Raw genomic sequence first — 27,800 nt, forward strand, 5'->3', positions numbered from 1 at the left:
CCCGGTTTGCTGAGCAGTCATTTATCCTTAAGTCCTCTTCCCACGTAGTGCACATGACTGTATGCCAAGCGCGTGGCCCCCAGTAGTATCGAGGTGGTGCAACTCCCGTGGCGGGACCGCCACGTGTCAATTAAAGCTCCGTTTTGCCCCCAGGCGGAGATGCACTCGAAAGAAGACTTGTGGCGTGTGGCATTTATTCAGGTAAAGAAAGCTCAGCTCCCCCATCGTGAACACAGCCAGGAAGCCGATTGTAGCCTGACGCATTTCAGAGCTTAAAGCTCCTTCCTCAGAGGCTCGGCATAACCACGTGTTTGCTGACACACCCACTTTTGTACGCCCTCCGATGGGCTGCTCCAATGAGCCAAACGCATAGTCTTATGGACTTTGTGGTTTGTGCCTTCGCTAAAATCCTGAATGGATGCACATTTCATTTTCCTGTGTCCCAGTAGGAAGTCCAGAATGGACCCCGGTTTGCTGAGCAGTCATTCATCCTTAAGTCCTCTTCCCACGTAGTGCACATGACTGTATGCCAAGCGCGTGGCCCCCAGTAGTATCGAGGTGGTGCAACTCCTGTGGCGGGACCGCCACGTGTCAATTAAAGCTCCGTTTTGCCCCCAGGCGGAGATGCACTCGAAAGAAGACTTGTGGCGTGTGGCATTTATTCAGGTAAAGAAAGCTCCGCTCCCCCATCGTGAACACAGCCAGGAACCCGATTGTAGCCTGACGTGTTTCAGAGCTTTTGTTATTTACATAGTTTGTGTTCCCATTTTAATTCTCTGAAAGAGTGAATCGTGGGAGCTAAGAGACATCTCCCATCCAGAGTGTGACCCATCTCCCGCTTGTCCCAGGACACTTCCCAAAACTGCCCCTACTTTATGGCTTTGCAGATCAAGTATCTATCAGAATGCCTAATTCACTGATATTGGTCTTACTTCCATGATAAGTGAAACCTGTAGACCACCTTTTTGAGAATGTTTGTTTAGTTATTGTCTGCATTTATGGGCAGCCCATATCTTCCTCTTACAGCTGGAGAGTTCATCAAGTGGAGAGTGGTGAATGATTGTATCTCTGTCTCTAAAGGCTACGGAGCTTTTATTGACTTTTGTCAGAAAGTGATTTGTTGTCGTACTTTTGCGAAGGTGTAAAATTTCATATTTGAGTTCCATATTAATAACCCCTATTGTGTTTCTTTTGACCTTAAATTCCCTAATAAACCCCAACTTGTTCCTTGTTGCAGGTGGAATGCGATATCATCTGCTGTCTCCAGAGGACAGGGAAGAGCTTCTAGATGGCACACGACCAAGGAGAAAAAAACATGATTATCGCATTGCCTTGTTTGGAGGGTCACAACCTCAGTCCTGTCGTTACTTTAATCCAAAGGTAGATTGTCCTACTGCGTGCATTTCACCTACCCTGTTTTATCATTGTAATCTTATCAATGTTTTATCTTCATTTGCTTTGTCATTTAGTGTGTAGAATATTTTTATGTTTGTTATGCAGAAGTGAAAAGAAGTGTTACAGCTATATAGTCTCAGAGAAACAATATTCTACTGCAGTCTCGGTACTGCCTGAGATTCGGTGTATCAGACATCCTAAGCATGTGCTCCTTGATGCATAGCATGGGCTATTAGGGAGTCCCTAACTTGTCCTTTGGTAAGAGGTGGTCACATACCCAGAGTATCTTCATTTTGTGTGCCCAACGAGCAGGTGCTTTAATTTATAAAAGCTCACATTGCATAGCTGGTCACTGTCAAGGGATGTCTGCAAAGTATGGTTCCAGTACGATGCATCAGGGTGGCAGTGTACTGTATTGGACCAAAACAACTTCAGCTCTCCCCAAAATTAGTTTACTCCTAGTAGGCTGATAACTGACCTTTGTCAACATTTCTCTCTTGAAATGTTCTGCCCAACAGAAATCTATTAGTTATCCAGTTTAATGATTTCCACATATACATGTGTTGAAAACATCTTCTTCCTAGTGCGAAAAGAAGGAACTCGGTGGCAGGAGGGAACTTAAGCCAACACTTGGCTGATGTCTTTCACTTACAGTCCCTAATGAAATTTTTGTTCAGTCCAACATCTTTTCTTTGACAGTGCAAACAGCACTGCCCTATGACCTATGTGTTAAGATTATACATAGTTAGGACAAAAGAGCTTCTGTAGACATCCCACTCATTCACCTCCATGCGCATGCCGCATATTCCACACCCGATAAATACATTATTTTTGTCAGTCAGTGCTGACGAGGGTTTTCTTAATAATACCCTTTCAAAGTGATAAATGTTCCTGCACGTACACCTCTTAGTGTGCTGCTGCAAATGAATGCTAGTCTTGGTCCAACCTAACACAGAATTGTATGTGGTAAATCAATGTACCTTGAATCGAAGTGCAGTGCTCTTGTCGAAATTGTTCTGTCTGTCTAAAACATCATGGTAACTTAAAACACTCCTCAATGTGAATTTTCTTCCCGCTATTATTTATTCACATTTCTTTCATTTCGCAGATCTTTTAGCATTCTTTTTCATCAGTAGTTAGGCATGTGTCAATCTCTTGACATACCCACTGGTATTTCCAGTTTTTAGGTCGAGCCTAGCGCAGCGCGCATGCGCTGCTCTGTGAGGCTTGTAACTACTCTAAACTACTCTGTGTGGGTCTCACTCCCCCACGCATTGAGTTGGCTTTTGCGTGTGTAATTTTGTAATCATAGCCTGCAAATTGCTAAAGGTGGGTGCATGTCCCACCTCTTCTGCAAAGGTCCACTCCCACGGAGTTTTGCTTGTGAGAGCGAGCAGCGGCGCGCAAGGCGGCAGCTGCAGTGCCTCCTTGTCTCCCCTGCACCACTCCCCCTTGTTTCCCTGTGCCCACCCCCACCACTCCTCTTGAGCTGCTTGTTTCTGGTTACTGTGGGGGTGTCTCCCTGGCCTCATAAGGTCAGTTTGGCTCTGAGCGCAGGAGTCTTGCTTAGTTCAGGTAGACTTTGTTTTGCCGTCTTTTTTCTGCTGCTTAATTTCTATCTGTCCCTCCGTAGTTGCAGAATGGAATACAAATAGCCCCGACTCCCCTCCCATACTCACCCCCCCCCCCCCCCCTGCTCGTGGAGAGCTCTGGCTTGGTGCTCCTCGCCACCATATCTGTTCTTCGCACAGCACCCAGACCCAAGCCGACGTCCTCTGAGTGCAGACAGCGGCAATAGCTCCTCCCACCGGTCCCGGGGGCTAGAACGTGATCCACCCGGGACCGCCAGAGCATACATTACATTATAACGGGGTTACGTATAAGTCAAGTCAAAAGATACTTTATTCAACAAATCAATGCCATAAAAGTGAACATATAGGAGGAAACATTTCATCAATAAAAAGACATTGCTTTACAAATGACAATTAAAATTTAAAGTTTTGTAAACCAGAAGATAAAGTTAAAATTATTGGATAGAGCAGAGGGTTTCATATAAAGTGCATAGTGCCAAATTCATATTCCCTTTATACAAGAAGCAAGTTAAAATTCTGAACTGGGGCAGATGATAACGTATAAAATATCGAATACTAACTGGTGGAGTACAAAATACTACATTCACATTATCATAAACAATTGGACAAATATTAATATGTAAGAAGTTAATTTTAGTACTCACAGAATAGTAGACACTACAATTTAAAATTACTAAATAGAACAGGGGGTATCCAGTGACGTGCAAAATGCTGTAATATAAAGTGCAACGTGCTAAATTTACAATTTAAATAACAGTAAACATTCAAGTAATCATGATTACATAAACAACAAGCATTGGCATAGCCAATAGGTCTCGCCTTTGGGACCTTATAAGTGTTTAGCCATGCAACAGTTGCATAGCTAAATTCTTATAAGGTCCCAAAAGCGAGATCTATTGGCTATGCCAAGCGGCCGTGCAGCCGCGAAAGTGATCGCAATCAAACATCAAAGCGGCCGTGCGGCCACAAAAGTGAAAGTTATCGCGGTCAAGCGCGGCGCGTGCGCCCGCGCACATGCACTGTAGCTCTAGGCTGGCCTGGTAGCACTTTTTGGAGCCCTCTCAATAAGTCACGCCAGACCAGCGCATGCGCTGGGTCAGGCGAGACCTAAAAAAGATGATTTGATAGTAGTTGTTAAAATGACAACTTTTTTCCTGGCTCCTCATAAAAAAACTTGCAACCCCAAAACAGACCATAGGTGAAGATAGCATTTGGAGGTATAGCAAAGCGGGCCTAACTTGAAGAAAATGGCAATCTTTAAGAAGGGGAAGTAAAAATCTTTTACGCAGCTGAGCATAAAAATCACAGAAAAAGATAAAATGTAAGGTATCTTGTTCTGAAAAATCATCACAAGGAAAAGGTTTACGAGTACCTTGTTTCGAAAAACCTTGTGGGACAGCTAAAAACAAAGGGATAAAGTGTAATCGAAATCTTGTTAACAGAAAACGATGAAAAACATTATTTACAATAAGTAAATATGGTTGAACTTGATTATGCAAAGATAATGTGATATATCTTCTAACCGTTGTTTTTTTAGCTCCTTTTCCTCCCTAAGGCCCCTTTGCTTCTCCAAAACCTGTGATTTAATGGCTCTAATTTTAGATTTGCTTATCTGTTTCGGCCTGTTATATAAATCTGGGCAACCTAGCCATTTAGTCAGGTCCATTAAATACTTCAGCCATGGGATATCCAGGGCTCTATCCAAGCCTATACAATCCATGATTTCCAATTGGGTTAGTTTTGTGCTGGGGCTAGCCTAAACTCTGAGCCACCGTAGCAAAGGGGCTATCGCTATCTCATCCTCAATATACCCCACCCCAGACTCTTCATGTAAAATAAACGCCGGAGTGGTGGAAGCTACCGCCAAAAGATACGTAAAAACTTATCTTCGGTTCTTTTAATCTCTTTACCTTCCCTATAGCCCCAAATATCACAACCATAGGACGCCATGGGGATACACTTTTCTTTATACATTTTCAACAGGGCTGGTAAAGGTTTGGTTCCTAGCTTCTTTGCAAAATTTATGGTAGCCCCCGTTGCTCTGGCAAGGTATTCTTTTGTTTTTGTATAATTTGTGCGACCCACGGTCATCAAAGAGTACCCCCAAATATGGAAATGTTGGGACCGTTAGTTCGACCCCCTTGCAATGAAATTTGTTACTTCGGGGGTTTTCGGGAGCCAATAGACATTATGTGACTTCTTAAAATGTATTGATAGATCTAAAGAGTCCATAAAAACTATAAAACCATCTAGTAATCTTTGTAGCCCCACAGCTGTTCTTGCAAGTAAAACCGTATCATCTGCATATAATAATGCGGGTATTTTCTTGTCAAAAACCCTAGGGATATCTATACAGCTAGTTGTTAAAAAATCCCCCAGCTTACTTATATACAGAGTAAAAAGGAGGGGGGCCAGTATACATCCCTGACGTACCCCCCTCTTTACATCCCAAGGGCTTGTCAAGTCACCATTTTTATTATATCTAACTGTGGCCGTGTTTTTTTCATGAATCTTGAATAAAAAAGCCACTAATTGGGGTTCAAGACCCATATCCCTTAAAATTAGTCATAGTTTTTACCTTTTTACACAATCAAACGCTTGTGTCAGATCCATAAAAGCCAAATGTAGTACTCCCTTTTTGGCAATCGTATACTTTCCTATGACTAGATGTAAGTTAAGACATTGGTCCAGAGTCCCTTTGCCTGCCCTAAAACCATATTGTAAATCGGAAATAACGTTTAAAGGGTCTAGCCAACTCGTCAGGCGCTCTAGAATGACTTTGCCCATGATTTTAACAGCAGAGTCTAAAAGAAAGATTGTATAGATCCGGGAAATTTATAGCCTAACACGTGCATTACTGGCCGCAGATCTGTTTATAACTCCGGGCCGGGGGTTTGCAGGCCTCGGACGGTGAAATACAACCACATAACAGGCGCAAATTAGGCTTTTAGCTGAAATGTTAATACCTTTTGTGCTTTAAAAGATTGTATTTTTGGGGGTGCCGCAACCCCCGACGGGCTCCGCATACCCAGAGAGAGGGGTGTGCAGCGGGTGTTTTAACGTTTGGCTCTGCTGGTGCTTCCATTACTGACTGCTCTGCCTTGCTTTTTGCCATGACCTTGTGTGGCTTCTTTGTGCACACTTACAATTGGCAGCACCATGTTACTAACTTCTCTCTGAAACGCTTCCCTGTGAGCCAACATTCAGCACCCATCCTCCCACCACTCCAACCCCCCTTTCCTTATCTGACTCCTTCCTCTGCGCCTGTTTTTAGGTCTCGCCTAGGCAGCGCGCATGAGTTGCTCTAGGAGGGCCTTTAGCCATCGGTCTGCTCCTTTTCAAGCACTTGTTCTTGTGGTGGCATCCACCTTGCGGGCGCGAGCAGAGGCGCAAGCTAATTGGAAACATATGGCTCTTGCGCCACCGCTGCTCGCTCCAACAAGGGGGAGGCCAGCACAAGCACGAGTGTGCTTGAAAACAGCTGCGCGCAGTTGCGTTAATTGTAAAAACAGATGGGCTTTACTCCCTCGTCATCTTCCCTCGTCATTAAAAGAAAAAACAGCGGCGCGTATGGCACCTTGTGTGTCCAGTTACACACAAGGCGCCACGCTTTCTTTTTATGCTTCTTCTCATTCTGTTTCCTACTCTTTGTCCCTGAGTTTGCACAGCTTTACTCGCCCTCGTGAGGCGATGCATCCATTACGTGCAATTTATTCTGACCCGGCATGTTCTGTTGTCTCCTTATGTGTTGTTGGTCATAAAGCTTTTAATGTGTTTGTTTATGTTGTCGGTGATACTTTCAAAAGCATTTTGTAAAAAAATGAACATTATTTTGCAAGGCTTGCTTGTTTTAATGTTATGTTGTAATGTGAGGGTTGTGTTTGCAACGTGTTTTTAAAAAGCTTTGTTTCCCATCGATCACCATCTTCGTGAAGCTGTCTTCACTTCCCCTTCTGTCCCTCTCCAATCCCCATATCATCTCCCACACTGTGCCTGTTCCACCCGCATCGTGTATGTTTTTTTCTCCCTCCTATCTACATGTGCCCTTTTCTTTCACCGCGCATATGCCCCCCTCCCTGGCAAATGGCAAAAATGTCATGGCCAGGGCTGGCTTTCTTCCCTTAACCCCAGCGGCAGCTCTCTCATAGGCAGGGTTCGATTTACATTTAATCGCAGGCGCATCCCAGAGAAATGCGGTTCCACCTCAACCTTCTGCTGGTCCTGCATTCTGAGCTTCCTGCCTCCTGGCATTGCAGAATGATGCTTCTTGTTGTTTCTACTCTCCCCATGTGCTTGGCACCATCACCTCAACCCTTTCCCACCCTGCAGCTCCTTCTCCCAATCAATAGCATCACTCTTATACTAGTAAGCAGCAGGAGGAAACTGTACCTAAGGCCACTTCAATAACACAGATGGAAACTACAGAACTAGAAGAGATCCCTGAATAAAGCTCACACTTATAGTGACCTCACTAGAGTATGGCTAGATTTACTTATCTGGCAATTGCCAAGTGTTGTACAGGTACAAGCGTTAAAAACCTCTCGCTCCCATTTGTTATTCATAGCGCTTACTGCCACAGATCAGTGGCTTCATACCGCTTGAGGAAACAAGGGCTGCTCACACGTAAACCCACCAAGTCAACTTACAAGTTGCAAATGTGTTTCTCCACCACTCTCACCACTCATACTGTGCAATGCATAACACAAAAGAACTATGGCACTATACATGTATCTCTGCAGCAGAATCATCGGCCCAGAAAACTATCTTTCCCTAAAACCATGCTTCTTCTAAATGCATTTCGTGGCACCAAGAACCATTGAGTGGCCATGGTACCCTGCTGATTTCATGCTACCAACATCAGGCTCCTGATTCTGTGCAAAGCTAATAACACAGGGTGTTGTGACTACGACCACAAAGTTAACAATGCTGCCCAGTTCATCTGTTTCGGGCGTTTTATGGCACTGGGTGCAGACACTAAAGTCAGATTCGGCTCTCACGGTTATACATTCTGTCCACCGTAGTGACCGCTGCACCCATTTCAAAACACACAAACAGGAAATGCTCCTTCTGACTCGCCCCATTTTTACTCTCACAGACAACTCACTATTTCCACGTGTGATTTTAGCAAGACATGCCCCCCTCCTAAATATGTGACTGTAAACATTTCACCACATTACAAACTGCATCTTTCACTATGTTTACGTTTGCACTGAGAGACTGGGCACCGACAAAGCCAATAGATATCGCTCTGTTTTCAAAATGATAATATGCATTGTCCAGCTCGACGTAGCCGCTGAAATAATTACTCCTGCACAACTGGTATCGTGCTCACCGCATACACAAAACACACGCTGTAAATAGTGTATCTTGAGCTTGGTGCATCCAGACACAGCTGTAAACAAAGCATTATTCATTGGGTGCTCTTAGTGCAGTCAGGCATAGGCCACAGACCCTGGAATAGCGCACCCCAACACACACTATAACAAGCATTGGCATAGCCAATAGGTTTCGCCTTTGGGACCTTATAAGTGTTTAGCCATGCAACAGTTGATGTTGTTGCACCAAGGATATTGTGCTGCAAACTAAATACTTATAAGGTCCCAAAGGCGAGACCTATTGGCTATGCCAATGCTTGTTCTCTCAGAGATCTCAGTGAACCAAGAGGTTTCCATTGTATGCCTTCTGCGGAGTGTATTATAATTTCCCTGCTCCAATACTGCGGGACATTTTTTTAATAACAAGCGCACATGTATTTTTTTTTCTGCATTACACCAAAGGCTAGCTTGAAAAGTCGAAGGCATGGCATCTTGGCTGGTTTTTCGCAGCACCTTTTCTGACATTGCTTTGATGTTTCCCAATAAACAAATAAAGATTCTGAATTATATATCCGATTTTTCTTCCTGTCTCTAGAGGAAAAACACTCATCTGCCTTTTCCCGGCTTTTAATTGTTGCCGTTTTATGTTTTATTTCAGCGCCAATTCTTAGCTCAGAGGCACGTCCTCAGAATCAAGCAGTATAGGTGAAGCCACATTTTAAATGTAAGACAATGCTCTCCACAGGTTCCATTTCATACCTGCCTAGCTACTCTTATCAACTGCTCAAGTAATACCTTCAGGACTATACCAACAACCCATCCATCCTCTATCCTTCCCTCCATCCACCCACCCACCCACCCATCCATCCATCCATCAATTTTTCATCCATCCATCCACCCACCCACCCATCCACCCACTCATTCACCCAATTATCCACTCATCCACCTTCTGCTCATTTACTAGCCAATGCTCATTCTAAGCAAGTCTCTGATTCTCTGTTTTACCTGTTCCTTCCCACACTCCTCTTCTCTGTTATACGTTGTCCTCCTTGTTCAAACCATGAACGTCCAGTCACCAAAATGAAAGGGGTGGCACTGATGGTACCACACAGTTCTTGATCCCGATTGATGACATCACGTGCTTAAAGCCTTGTCCCACCTTCAGCCACTCCAAACCCTCCTATTTCCTGCAGGGCAAGGACTACAACTGACTTCTCAAACAAGTAACTTGTGAGCGACCGATAGCCCAACTAAATTAGAAGCTTTTGCCTGTTGAATTAATGTATGCATACCAAAAATGAAAAGCGTGTATTCACTAGGCAGCAAGCTGGGCCTCTCTACATTCCTTTCCCAACCATTACTGTTGAGATGAACAGGAGTTAAGAATAGGGTTGAATATATTACTGGCTTCAGTGTACCTTTATATATATTCCCAACATCGTTTCCAGTGACCATGTAACTGCAAATAACATTAAATGGCACTTCGTGCACCTTTGATTTACTGCTACATAAATATCCAGATCCAGTCTGATGGCTGGCAAACAATACAAAAAGCATTTGCAATGCTTTCGGTCTCGCATTTGCAAGAGTTTGAGCTATTGGCATTGTAATGACAATGCTTTTTATTTGTGTTTTGAACATTTGCAAGTGGTGCGTAAACACCCACTTTGTACTAAGAGTCCTTGCTTACGAGAAACAAAGCTGCCAGTAAAAAAGGCACAGTTACCTCCACCCTTGCTTCTCGTAAGCAAGGACTAGAAGTATAAAGTGGCTACAGTTTTTCAAAACACATAATTAAAAGGCATTGTCATTTACAATGCCAATAGCTCAAACTCTCGTAAATGGAAGACCTATTGCATTGCAAATGCTTGTTTTTCTAGTCGTGTAACCGAAAAGTTAAAAGGTCTACCTACTCCAATCTATCATGCCATGTCAATTTTAGAATATCACTTCTGTTACAGTGTTCATAGCGCGCTCATATATTGAAAAGTCCATACTTTTCCTGTTTCAAAATCCTCATAAGTCAGAAAGGATTTGGAACCTGCCTGATGATATTTGTCATGTCTGTAACTATTTTACAGACTGACATTCTAATAGGAGATATCTGCACCATAGGTTGGTTTCACTGACCCTAATTTATATTTTTTATGTTTTAACTTTTGGGTGACAAAAGTGCAGAGATTGGGGAACCCCTAAATGAGTATGTTGCTATCTGTTTTTTGATAAACATCTTGTTTTCAAGATTTCATATTTGATTTCACATTCATAATTAAGACATGATAAAGTGATGCCAGCTTATCATGGATGAAAATTCTAAAGTCATTTTGATTGTGAAAGCTCGATTGGAGAGAATATTTCTGTGGCATTCAGCATGAGATTAAGCTCTGAAAAAGCAATTTATTTCCTGAAACACTTGTTGTCTTATCTGAATTATCATGTTTAAAAGATTAAGGGCCAAATTTATGTAGGTTTTTTCCCAGTTGCAAACGTCCCGATTTGCAAAATCGGGGCGTTTGCGACTGGAAAAATGCATTTTGCTATGTACCAAACCCATTTTTGCAATTCAGTAACCTATTACCGAATCGCAAAATGGGTTAGCTTTCCGGTATTAAGAAGCGGCATGTTAAGAGCATCCCTTCCTAATAGCAACTCTCAGTGGTATGTATGAATGTTTTGCGACCAAAATGTGGTTGCAAAACATTTGCAATTTACCGCCTTCTTAAAGTAGGTGGTAACCCATTTGATTCGTAAATGGGAAGGGATCACCAGGGGACCCCTTTCCCTTTGTGAATGAATGTGAAAAGTTTTTTTCAGAGCAGGCAGTGGTCTCACGGGCCACTGACTCCTCTAAAAAATTGAAACTAAAACGTTTTTTGTTTTTTTAAACGCATCCTGTTATTGATTTAAGAAACGGGCTGATTAAAAAAAAAAGAAAAAAAGTTGCTTTAGTTAAAAGCAAACACAGAAATGGTGGTCTGCTGTCCCCAGCAGGCCACCATCTCTGTATATTTTTAGCGATTCTAAATGGGTGGCAGGTTGCGACCTACCTCATAATTATTAATGAGGTAGGTCAATTGCGACCCCATTCGAAATCGCGAAATTTATCAAAGACACATTAGTACATAGGTGTTTGCAATTTGTTAATCGCGAATCGCAAACATTCGCTTTTAGGAAATTACAAAATGAAATCTACGTGCATGTGGCTCAAAGTGAAATAACTACAATGTGACTTCAGAGGTGAAATAAAGATAGACACAGAATTGCAACGATACACTAGCATCAGTTTTTAGGTCTTGCTGAGGCAGCGCATGCGCTGCTGTGCGAGACATTTAGTGTCTGCCACAGGCTTTTGGTTGCCTAAAGCTTGCGTGCACGTGAACGTGCATGCGCGCAGCCGCCATCTGCCTTTCTGTCATGGCTCATTAAGCCTTCCAGCGCGTGAATCATGCTCCTCCACCCCCTTGCTGTCTGCTCTCACTACCCCCCTCCCTTCTCCGCCCTCCCTCCTCTGTTAGCTTGTTATTCTTAACTTTGGAAGCATCTGATGTGAATTCTTCAAGGAGCATTTCACTTCCGACTAAGCCAATGCCACCTCAGACAGTAGACATTTTCTGGTGCTTGTTTATCTATCACTCGACCCTCCCCCTCCCTTCTGTTGCTTCTTGCCTCTGTCCTTTCCCCCTCCCGAGCTGTTGCTTATTTCTTTCGTCTGCTCATGCCCTTATAATTTTATGGAGAGGCATTGTCTTCACTCACTTTGTCTGTGGCGCCTATTTCATTTGAAAATCTTACGAGCTGCTTTTTCTGTCACCTCCAATGTCAACTTCTAATAAAAAGAAAAAAGGTTCCTGGGTGCGGTAGAACTGAAAAATAAATAGATCATGTGAGACCACGACGCTTTTAACTTATTTGTTACCACTATTGATTGCACAGGTTGTTTATATAATTGACACACGTTATCCACTAAATGTGCTTGCTTCCGCTTCTGTTAGTTGTGCTGATCTGCAGGCAGATTGGTAAAAGAAACTGTGGTGATCTTTGCACTTGCAATTTACAATGAGACTCAGCACATTAAGACATGTTTTCTGTCAGTTGCTTCATGGCAAAGGAAAGCCTAATTTTCATAGAGTGTCTCGTCAGAATACAGACAGGAGCTGACTACATTATATGTATTTGGAGAACAGTGACAAACTCTCTCTAGAAACAAAATTACACATAGTAAAACTGTTGGCAGAAAGATTCACAGCGCCGTGACTCAGTGCCTGCTTTTAAGGCGCTGTTTCTGGCGAGCGGTATAAGATCTTGCAGCAAACATCAGCATTTTGGAGAACAGCAACAAACTCTCTCTAGAACCAAAATTACACATAGTAAAACTGTTGGCAGAAAGATTCACAGCGCCATGACTCAGTGCCTGCTTTTAAGGCGCTGTTTCTGGCGAGCGGTATAAGATCTTGCAGCAAACATCAGCATTTTATCACCAGTTCAAATGCAAAATAATTTCAAGGATTATAAAAGGAGTATATTGGATGACAGTGACCCACAATCTGCAGTTTTGTGAAGCTCACAGTGACAGATGCAAGATACAAAGTGCTGTGTATAATACATAACATTCCAATAATCATGTGTTATTTTTAAGGACATTGTTTAAATGTAAATTAGTGACTGAAAGCGGCTAGACTGCTTTATTTTAAGAAACACATGATGCTGTGTTTGCCAAATGATGCGTAGTCTAACTGTTTATTTTTCCTTTCAGCGTTTATATTAGGGTATGCAATATTGAAAAACTAGCCAGTCTTATAAACCAAATTATGACATTTTCAACAGATGGATACGAAAACAATAGTGGACTATAAGATGGAGAAAACTCAGCTGACTGCACACCGTCTCACGCTTCTGTTTTGCTGGTAGAGCTGGACTCACAGACACTCTCTCACAGACACTCTCTCACAGACACTCTCACAGACACACAGGCACTCTAATAGACGCTCTTTTACACACTCTCTCACAGACACTCTCTCACAGACACTCTCTCACAGACACTCTTTTATACACTCACAGACTGTCTCTCACAGACTCTCAGACACTCTCTCAGGCTCTCACAGACTCTCAGACACTATCACACTCTCAGACTCTCACAGACACACTCACACAGACACTCTCTCACAGACTCTCATAGATACACTCACACAGACACACTCTCACAGACACTCTCACAGACTCTCAGACACTCTCTCACATACACTCTCAGACACTCTCTCACATACACTCTCAGACACTCTCACATACTCTCACAGACACTCTCTCAGACTCACAGACACTCTCACAGACACACTCTCACACTCACTCTCTCACAGACACACTCTCACAGACACTCTCACAGACACTCTCACAGACACTCTCACAGACACTCTCACAGACACTCTCACAGACACTCTCTCACAGACACTCTCTCACACACTCTCTCACAGACTCTCACACTCTCTCACAGACTCTCACACTCTCTCACAGACTCTCACAGACTCTCACACTCTCTCACACACTCTCTCACACACTCTCTCACACACTCTCTCACACTCTCACAGATTCTCACAAACACTCTCTCACAGACACTCTTACAGACTCACAGACACTCTCTTACAGACTCACAGACACTCTCTCACAGACTCACAGGCACTCTCTCACAGACTCACAGGCACTCTCTCACAGACTCACAGGCACTCTCTCACAGACTCACAGGCACTCTCTCACAGACTCTCACAGACACTACCACACAGACATTCTCTCAGACTCTCACAGACACTCTCTCACGCTTCTGTTTTGCTGGTAGAGCTGGACTCACAGACACTCTCTCACAGACACTCTCTCACAGACACTCTCACAGACACACAGGCACTCTAATAGACGCTCTTTTACAGACTCTCTCACAGACACTCTCTCACAGACACTCTTTTATACACTCACAGACTGTCTCTCACAGACTCTCAGACACTCTCTCAGACTCTCACAGACTCTCAGACACTATCACACTCTCACAGACTCTCACAGACACACTCACACAGACACTCTCTCACAGACTCTCATAGACACACTCACACAGACACACTCTCACAGACACTCTCACAGACTTTCACAGACACACTCTTTCAGACACTCTCTCACAGACACTCACAGACACTCTCACAGACTCTCAGACACTCTCACATACACTCTCAGACACTCTCTCACATACACTCTCAGACACTCTCACATACTCTCACAGACACTCTCTCAGACTCACAGACACTCTCACAGACACACTCTCACAGACACACTCTCACACTCACTCTCTCACAGACACACTCTCACAGACACACTCTCACAGACACTCTCTCACAGACACTCTCTCACAGACACTCTCTCACAGACACTCTCTCACAGACACTCTCTCACAGACACTCTCTCACAGACACTCTCTCACAGACACTCTCTCACAGACACTCTCACAGACACTCTCTCACAGACACTCTCTCACAGACACTCTCTCACAGACACTCTCACACACTCTCTCACACACTCTCACACACTCTCTCACACACTCTCTCACACACTCTCACATACTCTCACAAACACTCTCTCACAGACACTCTTACACTCTCACAGACACTCTCTTACAGACTCACAGACACTCTCTTACAGACTCACAGACACTCTCTTACAGACTCACAGGCACTCTCTCACAGACTCACAGGCACTCTCTCACAGACTCACAGGCACTCTCTCACAGACTCACAGGCACTCTCTCACAGACTCTCACAGACACTACCACACAGACATTCTCTCAGACTCTCACAGACACTCTCTCAGACTCTCACAGACACTCTCTCACAGATTCACAGACACTCTTGCAGACTCTCACAGACTCTCTCACAGACACTCTCTTACAGACTCTCACAGACACTCTCTTACAGACTCACAGACACTCTCTTACAGACTCACAGACACTCTCTCACAGACTCACAGACTCTCTCACAGACTCTCTCACAGACTCTCTCACAGACTCTCTCACAGACTCACAGACTCTCTCTCACAGACTCTCTCTCACAGACTCTCTCTCACAGACTCTCTCTCACAGACTCTCTCTCACAGACTCTCTCTCACAGACACTTTCTCACAGAGGCTCTCACAGACACGCTCAGACACTCACACTCTCACAGACACTCTCTCACAGACTGACTCTTACAGACTCTCACAGACACTCTCTCACAGACTCACACTCTTCTCACAGACTCTCTCTCACAGACTCTCTCACAGACTCTCTCACAGACTCTCTCACAGGCTCTCTCACAGACACTCTCACAGACACTCTCACAGACACTCTCACAGACACTCTCACACACACACTCACACACACACTCACTCTCTCACAGGCACTCTCTCACAGACACTCTCCCACTCACACTCTCTCTCACTGACTGACTCACTCTCACTGACTGACTCACTCTCTCACTGACTGACTATCTCTCACTGACTCTCTCTTACTCACTCAGCGCCACCACAACATCACTCAGCAACACCACAGCATCACTCAGCAACACCACAGCATCACTCAGCAAAACCACAGCATCACTCAGCAACACAACATCTCTCACGGCCAACACAGCATCACTCACGGCCAACACAGCATCACTCACGGCCAACACAGCATCACTCACGGCCAACACAGCATCACTCACGGCCAACACAGCATCACTCATGGCCAACACAGCATCACTCACGGCCAACACAGCATCACTCACGGCCAACACAGCATCACTCACGGCCAACACAGCATCACTCACGGCCAACACAGCATCACTCAGCACCACCACAGCATCACTCAGGGCCACAACAATATCACTCAGTGCCACCACAGCATCACTCAGCACCACCACATCATCACTCAGCACCACCACATCATCATTCAGCACCACCATATCACTCAACACCACATCAGTATCGCTCAGCATCGCCTTTGCAATAGTACACCACCACATCATCATCACTCAGCAAGACCTAAGTATCATTCAGCATCATCTCAGCATCGTCTCAGCACCAGTCACCTCCTCCACCACCACCACTACTACCTCAACATCACTCAACACCACTTCAGCCTGCTCTCGGAATCTGCCATCTGTTGATTCTCCCCTAGCGTCTGGCCGCTGCTAGTGTTCTAATACAGGTACTAGTTCACAACCTTCAACCTCCAATTGTTTATGCCCCCTCAAAAAACTTTAACAAGCATTGCAAGAACAAAAGAAAAATGAGGAAATGTTTTATTGTACATACATTTTTTAATATGGTCATTCGGTTGGACATTATACCTTCTTGGTCATATATATGGTAACAAAAATGCTTCTGGCACTTTTTTATTACAACTTTTCAGCATGCTGCTCAGCAGCCACGCTTCTCTACAGCACAGCTTAAACACATTGGCAAAGTCAATAGCTCTGCTTGTTATGTTCAAGATCTGGAGACCCCAGAAACAATGAAATTAAGTTTCATGTACCCTTGAACTTATGCTATTGAAGCTCATAATGTTAATAGTGGATAGTCCCATATTGTGCTGGGCAACGTTTTTTTCCTGCGTTTTTGCTTCACTAAATTTCACCATTTGTACGGCAAGCGTTTGTGTGGTGGCCTATTGCACCCAGACCTATTGGCTTTACCAATGCTTGTGTAACATAGAATGTAATTAAGGTAGCGCAAAACAGTATTTTGGCATTTTTGCCATAAATGCAACCACTGCACGTGTGTTGCGAATTGTTTCATTTGATCCACCAAGTCTACCTCCTTCTAGCTGCCACCCCATACATGAGTTCCACCTATGCATGTGCTTTTTAAGTGTTATTCCCATATTTCTGTACTAGGCAGAGGGAATCCATTCATTAACAACACTTTTCTGTCCCCATTTTCTCACATTGTGGTGTTTGGTGCCCAAAGTAGTATTTTGCATTAAATTACTTGAGACTTTTATTTCTGTTAGGAACTTGAAGGTCCCTGTCGTAGCCCACTTTCTCCTTTCCTCCAGATCCTACGTATTTAACTTCAAGAGATTCTCCTTCAAGGACTGGTGGCTTAAAAATCTTACCATTTCGGGAGCCTTTCTGTGTAAGGTTCTCAGAATGTTCTTATTGTTTTGGAATGGTGTCCTACAGAATTAGATACTCCCGACAAAGGTTTACCAGTATAGCAGTAACATAAATTCCCTTTTAATTTTTATATTTCTACCTGTGTATCAGTTCATTTTTTTTGCTCTCCACGCAGCTCTCTCTTGTAGTTCAGCTGTCTGGATGTCATTTACTGTTCTCCTGTTTAGTTATCTATGTGACCAGGCTTGCTTTTTCATATTAACACGTGGAATGTCCATCTCCTTGATCTCAAAACCAGCTCTGCATAGCTAAAATGTGCTTAAGCTGAGAAACCACCTAGAAATCCGAAGGCAGGGCTTGTTATATTTTCAAATCTCCTTTTTTTAAGTGCACAGTACATGACCTGTCTCATCCTGTACAAGATGAACATACCACATGTGGCAGGCGTAGCAGGCTGCAGGGACTTGTTGTGCAGTGTTTGCCTCTTATTGAAGTCTGGTGTCACATAGCGTCCTATATTACTCAGCATGACTTCTGTACACTAAGTGAATTCATTTACATTTGGTTACCTTGAACCTAGCTGGCAGATCCTAGACTTGTTACCAAGTTCTAGTTTGTGCAACATTTTGTAATTCTCTTATCTGTCAGCCATATGACAGATGTTTCTGTCATCTGCAAATTTACATACCTTAACTGCGAGTTACAAGTACAGAGGACAGACTGAAAACTGATCTCCTTGGCTCCATGCTTGCCACCACTTTTTCCTTACAATGAACTTCTTTTACAGAAATCCTCCAGTTGGAAACTTGGTTTAATTCTCTTGCTCCATTCTCTAGACTTTTTTGCATGTTCGGAAGAGTCTTGTGACGGGTTTATATTTGTATTTGGCATTTATAAAGCACAACAATTATTCTTACTAGGGTGCCCTGACACTAGCAGAAACAATTAAACTTAACACAAGCACAGAAACGCCAAAACAGACCAGATTGATACATTATTTGCAGACCGAGAATAACCAGGTCAAGTGGCTTCCTGAATTTCCACAGGTCTGACTCGGTGCATAGATGCAAATGCAAAAGATTTCATCTGGATGCAGTTGCAACCAAGACGGATCTTCCGCCATGGGTTTGAACCAAAACTTGTAAACCACTAACCAGATCGGGTTAGCTAATCTCCGCAAACAGGCACAGTTGTATAATTTAAATCCAGAGCTTAAAGGTGTTCTATCTGGAGTGTACACAGCCTCTTGTGCCAAGCAAAGAGATTAAAAAAGAATATGTTTCTTTACTGGCAGCCAGTGTGTTTGAAACTAAAACATGTGTAATATGAGTCAGCTAATGCAAGCCATGCACTAGTTTGGCAGCAAAGTTTTAAATTAATTGCAGCTTTCGCAAAATAAAAGCAGGTAGATCAAAGTTCATAGCATTACATTACAGATGGTAAAAAAAATGTTGGGGTGGTTTAAATTAATCACATTTCCCAATCTGCATTCATTATTATCATGGTTACCGGTCTAAAGTCTCAATTAGATTTTTTCTGCATGAAATCCCTTTTTGATATCATTCTATACTGTCATCCATTTTATTTAAAGCACTGGTATAGTCTTTCCTTTGTAAGTAATGTTATTAATTGTCCAACACATATCTGGAGCACTGAAATCTAGTACCCACCATCTCCTTACATCTAATTTTATGTAGAGTTACTCATCACAACTGCTTTATTTGTATTTCTTTGCCTCCGACTAGTGATTAAATTAAATGATTGGTGGTACTTCCACTTGTTTGCCGAACTCCTCTAGTATATGTGACAGTATGCACAGGCCCAATTTTGTTAGTCATCTTAAAACTTGATTGCTTTAAAACAAATATTTTGTAAAGAAACTGGCCCCATCTTCTTATCTGCTCTTCAGCAGGCTACTTGTGCCAGTCAGCATTGCTTTCTGTTAATGCTGAAAGAAAAGTATTACTTCATTGGTACACTAATGCCCCCAGATTATCTTGCTTCTTTGGCATATATCAAATAGTTTTGAATCGTTAAAGGTTTTTCAATATTCTGATGTTTACACCTTGCTGCCCTGCTTCTTTGATTAATCTAACCTGTCAGGTGGTCTTCTGACAAATTGCTGCTTATTTTTTAACATGGTGATTGGGGTTTACAAGCTCCTCCTTCTTAGCAGTTAGAGAAAAAAAGCAAAGGGAAGTATGTAACAATCTTGCTGGGGTATAGGGAGTGTGAAAGGAAATGCTGCATGATGTCATTCTTCTGATGGATACATCTGCCAGTGGATTCCTCACCTTGTGAATATCCTCTGCGCCAGCAACATTCGGAATCTTTTGTAGCTCTCCACGCCGACGAGGACGACGTCACAGAAGCACGGCTCTGCTCGCGGCTCCGCTGACGTCACTGGATCCATAAGAGGACCTTGTCGGCGTGATGACGTCAGTTCCCTTTTTTCCATGCCGTCGACGCTAACGGTTTTCTGGGACTCTCAGAAGCTTTGGCTAGTTACTTTGTGTTTCTGCTGGTGTTTCTCTTTCTTCTTGTTTCTTGTTCAAAGATGTCGACGAAGTAGTCCGGATTCAAGCTGTGTAGAGAGTGCCTTAAGCACATGTCCATCACGGATCCGCACGAGGACTGTCTTTAGCCTGTCGTTGGATCACGACGTCGAGGGATGCTCTTGCTGCCGAAAGATGAGTACTAAGGCCTTAAACGAAAGAGAAGCTAAGTTGTTTATAGCAAGGATGACCTGGACCTGTCAGCCGCCTTCGACACGGTCTGTCACCGCACCCTAAAGACACGACTCCAAGAAGCCGGTATCCAAGAGAAGGCCCTGGACTGTACCACGTCCTACCTCTCCGGCAGAACCCAGAGCGTTCGCCTCCCCCCCCTTCCGCTCCTCAGCCACCGACATCATCTGCGGCGTACCCCAGGGATACTCCCTCAGCCCGACGCTGTTCAACGTTTACATGGCCCGCCTCGCTCAAATCGCCCGCCAGCACGACCTCAACATCATCTCCTACGCCGACGACACCCAGCTCATCCTCTCCCTCACCAAGGACCCGCACACCGCCAAAACCAACCTCCACGAGGGAATGACGGCAGTCGCCGAATGGATGAGGAACAGCCGACTGAAGCTGGACTCGGACAAGACGGAGATCCTCATCATCGGGTCCACCCCCTCTGCCTGGGACGACTCCTGGTGGCCGACCACGCTAGGAACAGCACCGACGCCCACCGACCACGCACGCAACCTTGGATTCATCCTCGACTCCTCCCTCTCCATGTCGAAGCAGGTCAACGCCGTCTCCTCCTCCTGCTACAACACCCTCCGCATGCTTCGCAGGATCTACAAGTGGATCCCCACCAAAACAAGACTGACGGTGACACAGGCCCTCGTCAGCAGCAGACTGGACTACGGCAACGCACTCTAGGCAGGAATCCCGGCCAAACATCTCCGACGACTGCAACGCATCCAAAACTCCTCCGCCCGACTGATCCTCAACGTCCTGCGCTGCAGCCACATCACCCCCCACCTGAGAGACCTACACTGGCTCCCCATCAACAAGAGGATCACCTTCAAGCTGCTCACCCACGCACACAAAGCACTCCACAACACCGGTCCAGCCTACCTCAACAGCAGCCTCAGCTTCTACACCCCCACCCGCCAGCTCCGCTCCGCAAGCCTCGCCCTTGCCACCGTCCCCCGCATCCAACGTACAACCACGGCGAAAGATCCTTCTCCTACCTCGCCGCCAAGACCTGGAACACCCTCCCCACCCACCTACGGCGGACCCAAGACCTGCTCACCTTCAGAAGGCTCCTCAAGACCTGGCTCTTCGACCAGTAGCGGCACCCTCCCCCCCCCCCCCCCCCCCCCACCCAGTGCCTTGAGACCCTCGCGGGGAAGTAGAGCACTCTACAAGTATAAAGATTGATTGATTGATTGATTGATGAAAAAAGAGAAGAGAGGTCGAAGACTCTCCAAGTCGAGGTCAAAGTCGACGTCGGGACATGCTTCTAAGTCCAAGAAGCATAAAAAGAAGACGAGGCATGGTTCTCGACACCGTTCTGATAAGGAAGCGGCTCCGAGATCAACTTCGCCTACTTGGCGTCGTAAGGACTATATTTCTCCCTTTCCTGTCTCAAATCCTGCTTCTCCTGTTTGCCTGACCTCGCCTGCAGCTTTACCGGAGCACTCTCCGGCTCCATCTCCGACGCCGACACATTCTACGGCTCCAGTTGAAGAAACTCCGGCTCCTGATGAGTCTTCGACTCCGCTGGCTCCACCGTCGGTGCTGATTGGCCCGAGTCCGGTTATGCCTCAATCTGAGACCTATCCCCCCTTTCCAGGCCCGGGACAAGACCCATCGCATTATTTTAATGCAATGTATGGCGTCTTCACGAGAGCGATGTACCCCTCTGGAGCACCTTCGGGTCCCATTGGTCCAATGGCTTTTAATCTGGGGGTTCCTCAAGCCTACGCTCAGGCTCCATTTATGCCTTTTTTCCCAGCGACGCCGTCTTGGCATTTCCCGGCGCCGAGGACATCGACGCCGCTTCCATCTTCTCCAGCTCTACCTCGTTCGACTCCGGCGCCATCGGAGTCGGTTGCGGCGCCCTCGACACCGGTCCTTAGGATTAGGTCCAGGTGAGAAGCTCAAAGAGTCCTGGAGGAGCAAAGGTACCAATTTGAAGAGATGGAAGAGGGTGAGCTCATGGAGTCTGATGACTTGTTTGAAGTATTGAAGGAGGCTAGTGGCCTGGATTTATCATCAGAGTGGGAGATTACTCCTCCAGCCGATACTCCCTATAAATATGTGGCTCCTTACCACACGGTCATTAGGAAAGCAGCAGAGCTTTTGGATCTACAGCTGCCAACTGCTGAATTCAAACCCAACATCCTTACTGAGGTTTTACATTCTCCCTCCACCGTGACCAAGCCTTTACTACCATTTAATGAGGCCATCACTGAACCAGTCATGGAGGTACGGTGAAAGCCCTTTTCAGCTCCTGCGGTTTCTAAAACTGTGGCTAGAAGGTACAGGGCGGCTCCAGGTGATCCAGACTTTCTTACTTCCCATCCTTCTCCGGAAAGTCTGGTGGTTCAGGCTGCTTGCTCTAAGAGGTCTTCCGGTGCCTTTCCACAGGTCCCTAGTGACTGGGAAGCTAAAAAGCTTGAGCAATCGGCCAAGAAAGTTTTCTCCTCTGCTAGTATGGCCTTAAAGTCAACAATTGCCACCTGTCTCATGGGCCGTTATATTCATGCTCTCATGGATTTTGCTAAACAGCTGGCTCCTAAGTTATCTGAGGAGGACAGGCAGAACTTTAATGAGGTGCTGTCAGACACTCAGGCTGCTGCGCGTCAGGTTATCCAGAGTGGCCTGGACACTGCGGACTCTGTTGCCAGAATTATGGGCTCGTCAGTCGCCACAAGGAGGAGTGCGTGGCTGAAATCATCTGAGTTCTCCCCTGATGTGCAGGCAACTCTTCTGGACCTGCCTTTTGACGGTTCTGGGCTTTTTGGTAAAAAGACTGATGCGGTATTAGAGAGATTTAAGGAAAGCAAAGCCACGGCCAAATCTCGGGGTCTGCAGACACAGCCTAGGGGTTCTTTTAGGAGATACAGAGGCTTTGGGAGGTCGTCCTTTCGGACCTACAGGCAGCCCCAGTAGCAGCAGCAACAACAGCAACAGAACACCCTGTATAAGAGCTATAGGGGCAGGATCAGAGGTAGTGCTCGAGGTTGGCAGCTCTCCTTCTCCTCTTCCTCTTCCTCCCTCCCTCCCACCACTGCAAAGCAGCCCTAGATCCACCATTCTGGATCATGTTGGTCCTGTGGGGGGCCGGCTTACCCATTTTCTACTAGATTGGGAATCGGTCACTTCAGACCTTTGGGTTCTAGATCTTGTAGAAAATGGGTACGCTCTTCCCTTTCGGGAATTTCCTCCGAATTACCCTCCTTGCCAAGATGCTTGCTCGGAGGACCCCCTTCTTCTCCTGCAGGAGCAAGTCATTACGTTAATAAAAAAAGGTGCGATAGAGGTGGTTCCAGAGCAGGAGAGGGGTCAGGGATGCTACTCCCGGTATTTCCCGATTCTGAAGAAGGATGGCAGGCTACGTCCAATCCTGGACCTCAGGATCTTGAACCTTTCTCTGAAGCAGGAGAAGTTCAAGATGCTTACCCTTGCGCAGGTTCTTCAAGCGCTGCAACAGGAGGACTGGATGGTGTTGATGGACTTGCAGGATGCGTATTTCCACATCCCCATTCTGAAGTCGCACAGGAAGTATCTCCGTTTTACGGTAGGGTCGCAACATTATCAGTTTGCGGTCCTTCCGTTTGGTCTTACTACTGCACCTCGAGTCTTCACCAAGGTGATGGCAGTGGTGGCAGCCCATCTCGGAAGGTCGGAGATTCCAGTTTTCCCCTATCTGGACGACTGGCTGATCAAAGCGGAGTCGCCAGAGAAGGTGCTTAATCATCTGCAGGATACAACTCAGCTGTTGTACAAATTGGGTTTCTCGATAAACGTGCCTAAATCTCACCTGGTGCCCTCTCAGTGCAACCTGTTCATAGGGGCGGTACTGGACACTACTGTGTCGAGCATTCCCTCCTCCTCAAAGGATTCTCGACATACAGGAAATGATTCCCTTGTTTTCCAATGGAGCGGTCGTTCCAGTTCTTAAGGTCCTTCGTCTGCTCGGTCTGTTTGCTTCCTGCATTCTGTTGGTCAACAATGCACGCTGGCACATGAGGGCGCTCCAGTGGTGCCTCCGCAGGCAGTGTTATCAGCACAACGGAGACCTCAGGGAGTCTGTGAGGATCTCCAGAGAAGCTGCAGCGGGTCTGTCTTGGTGGAGCGTGGAGGGCAATCTGTCTCAAGGAAAGCCTTTCCATCTGCCTCCATCTGTGGCCACAGTGATAACGGATGCATCCACTTTAGGGTGGGGTGCGCATCTGGGGGATCTGGAGGTCAAGGGTCTTTGGTCTCCAGAGGAAAGGTTGCTTCACATCAACCTTTTGGAATTGCGGGCGATACGTTTGCCACTCAAGGCCTTCCTCCCTTCTCTTTGCGGTCAGTCGGTTCAAGTCCTGACGGACAACACTACCGCGATGTGGTATGTCAACAAGCAGGGAGAAGTGGGGTCGCATTGCCTCTGCAGAGAGGCTCTGTGTCTCTGGTCCTGGGTTCAAGATCATCAGATTTGTCTGATGGCAAATCGTCTGGCCGGAGTTCTGAACGTGCGTGCAGACAGTCTGTCGGCAGTTCGCGGCCGACCACGAGTGGAGGCTCCATCCGGAGGTGGTTCGTCACGTCTTTCGGACGTGGGGAACTCCTCGGGTAGACCTGTTTGCCACTCACGAGAACGCTGACTGCCCGTCATTCTGCAGTCTCCAGTATCCGATGCAGGGATCTCTGGGGGACGCATTTCAGTTGAGATGGGACTCTCGTCTCCTTTACGCGTTTCCTCCCATACCCTTGATTCCTCGGGTTCTGAGGAAGATTCGCCAAGACCGGGCCCAAGTCATATTGATCGCCCCGGATTGCCCAAGAAGGGTGTGGTATACAGATCTTCTCCACCTCTCCTCGTGCCCTCCGCTCCGTCTCCCTCTCAGGGCAGACCTCCTCTCGCAGTCGGAGGGGCAGGTTCTACACCTCCACCTCCAGAGCTTACACCTTCATGCCTGGAGATTGAACGGGGCAACCTGAATTCTTTTTCTCTCCCGCCTGATGTGGTAGATGTAATATTGTCTGCCAGACGTCATTCCACTAAATCTATCTATTCTTATAGGTGGTCTAAATTTGTTCTTTGGTGCGGTGAGAAGTCTGTTGACCCTTTGAGGGCTCGTTTATCCAACATCCTTCAGTTTGCTCTTTCTCTTGCTCAGCAAGGCTTTGCTGTAGCTACTGTAAAGGGATATTTATCGCCTTTGTCAGCATTCCTTTGCTTGCCAGATCAGCCGTCCTTGTTTAAGTCACCTATTGTATTACGATTCCTTAAGGGTCTTACCAGCATGTTTCCGCCTACTCCTTTTATTGTGCCTCAATGGGACTTAAATCTTGTCTTGACTTACATGATGGGTTCTCCTTTCGAGCCCTTGCACTAGTGTCCCTTAAGGCTGTTGTCTTTCAAAACTGTTTTTCTCATTGCTATTACCTCGGCAAGGAGGGTAAGTGAGCTTCAAGCGCTGAGTTCAAAACCCCCGTTCTTGACCATTCATGCTGAAAGAATAGTACTCAGGACCAGGGCTGCTTTTCTGCCAAAGGTGGTAACTCCTTTTTTATCTGGGGCAGTCCATTACCCTTCCTACCTTCGATCCTCCCCCTCACCCTTCCAAGGAGGAGGAGCGGCTTCACCGCTTGGACCTTAAGAGGGCGGTGAGCTTTTACCTCAATAGGACTAAAGACTTTCGAGTGGATGACCAGCTCTTCGTGGGCTTTGTTGGCTGCAGGAAAGGCAGAGCGGTGCACAAGCGCACCCTTTCCAGATGAATTATCTTGTGCATCAAGATATGTTACTCTTTTGCCGGTAAGGAACCTCCAGAGGGTATAAGGGCTCATTCTACCAGGGCAAAGTCTTCTACATCTGCCTTATCTAGAGGTGTTCCTGTGGAGGACATTTGTAGGGTGGCAACTTGAGCCTCCCTCCACACTTTCGCGAAGCATTACTGCTTGGATTCCGAGGTGAGGAGGGACGGACACTTTGCTCGTTCCGTCCTTCAGGACTTTCTGGTATAGAAGGGTGGACATCCTCCTCCGGAAGTGGGACTGCTGTGGGAATCTTTTCACAAGGTGAGGAATCCACTGGCAGATGTATCCATCAGAAGAACAAGTTACTTACCTTCGGTAACGCTTTTTCTGGTGGATACAGTATCTGCCTGTGGGTCCTCACTGACCCACCCGCCTCCCCGTTGTCCACCCTTGTATACCTACAATAGTGATGATGTTTCAAAATGTATTTATTACTGTCAAAGGAAGCGTGTTATTTCTTTTTCCTTCCTGCATTATCTTCACACTCTGTGTGTTGTTTTGTGTATTATGTACTGTGTATACTGTATATATATTGCTGTCAGTCCGTCCTTGTGCCTCATAGGCACGGAAAAAGTGCGGAACTGACATCATCACGCCGACGAGGTCCTCTTATGGATCCAGTGACGTCAGCGGAGCCGCGAGCGGAGCCGTGCTTCTGTGAAGTCGTCCTCGTCGGCGCGGAGAGCTACAAAAGTTTCCGAATGTTGCTGGCGCAGGGAATATTCACATGGTGAGGAATCCACAGGCAGATATCCACCAGAAAAAGCGTTACCGAAGGTAAGTAACTTGTTCTTTTGTCACACAACAAAATGTAAATACCAGTAAGTGAACTTTTATCAGTAAAACTGTATGTCTATGCAAATTTAGTGGCCATTTCAATGGAAAATGTGCATCTGTAAATGCCAGTGTGCTACTATATGTTGCTTCAGTTACATTAAACCAAAATCGCCCACCTCATGTCCATTAAAGCTAGGTGGGTCACAAATTCTAAAACGTTTGGGAAGCACTTCCATGGAGACTTTTCTTCTGGCTTGTAATTGGCTCCATAGCACAAAGTTTGTAAATCTTCTAATGTACCTGCCCTTATTTTCAGGCATACCTTTCAAAGCATCCGTTCTCCTCCTTCCTGATTAGGTCTCATTAACAAGATCCTTTACATTGGCAAAGTCAACTTTCCTTCCTTTCACCAACTTTATCCACAATATCTGCTGATCCTACTGCTTTTCCTGATTTGTTCTGGCCCATTAGTCCCAGGTCATTTCTGTCATGTTGTCTCTAAAACTGTTCCCATTTTGTAAGGTAAGTTCCATAGTGCCTCATTGTGAGTTGGCTTTGTTAGTAGCGACCTACATCTTGAAATCAAGTCACATGGTCAAATTTCAGGTAGAGAAACTGGGTCTAAAATGAATACTTGACTAACTTTAATCTTAGTTTCATGGCACTGCACATCCACCCTTTTGTCTGCAGATCCTTCTGCATGCAGTTAGAGAAATGCAAAAGGTCACATCCCATGTGATTTCGATCCCTAGTAAAATTTACTGTTTGTTGTTTTACATTTTTATTTCAGGATTACAGCTGGACAGACATCCGATGCCCCTTTGAAAAGCGGAGAGATGCTGCGTGTGTTTTTTGGGATAATGTTGTCTATATATTAGGAGGTTCCCAGCTCTTCCCAATAAAACGAATGGATTGTTACAATGTAGTGAAGGACAGCTGGTATTCTAAATTGGGACCTCCAACTCCTCGAGACAGTCTAGCCGCCTGTGCTGCAGAGGGCAAGATTTACACATCGGGTGGCTCTGAAGTAGGTAAGATATCATTGGAGTATTTGTATATAATTTAAACAAGTTTGCCAATAAA

General features: G+C 45.6%; 1 protein-coding gene across 1 annotated transcript in view; it reads left to right on the forward strand.

Moving 5' to 3' along the window:
• The window catches only part of KLHL7 (kelch like family member 7), a 428,793-nt gene that overhangs the window by 214,437 nt on the left and 186,556 nt on the right, over positions 1–27,800 (forward strand). Inside the window, exons 7-8 of the mRNA XM_085631525.1 lie at positions 1,238–1,380; positions 27,508–27,748. Coding sequence (XP_085487651.1) covers positions 1,238–1,380; positions 27,508–27,748 — 384 coding nt within the window. The remainder of the gene's footprint in view (positions 1–1,237; positions 1,381–27,507; positions 27,749–27,800) is intronic.

The sequence above is a fragment of the Triturus cristatus genome, chromosome 10, assembly GCF_964204655.1.
Source record: "Triturus cristatus chromosome 10, aTriCri1.1, whole genome shotgun sequence".
Classification (NCBI taxonomy): domain Eukaryota; kingdom Metazoa; phylum Chordata; class Amphibia; order Caudata; family Salamandridae; genus Triturus; species Triturus cristatus.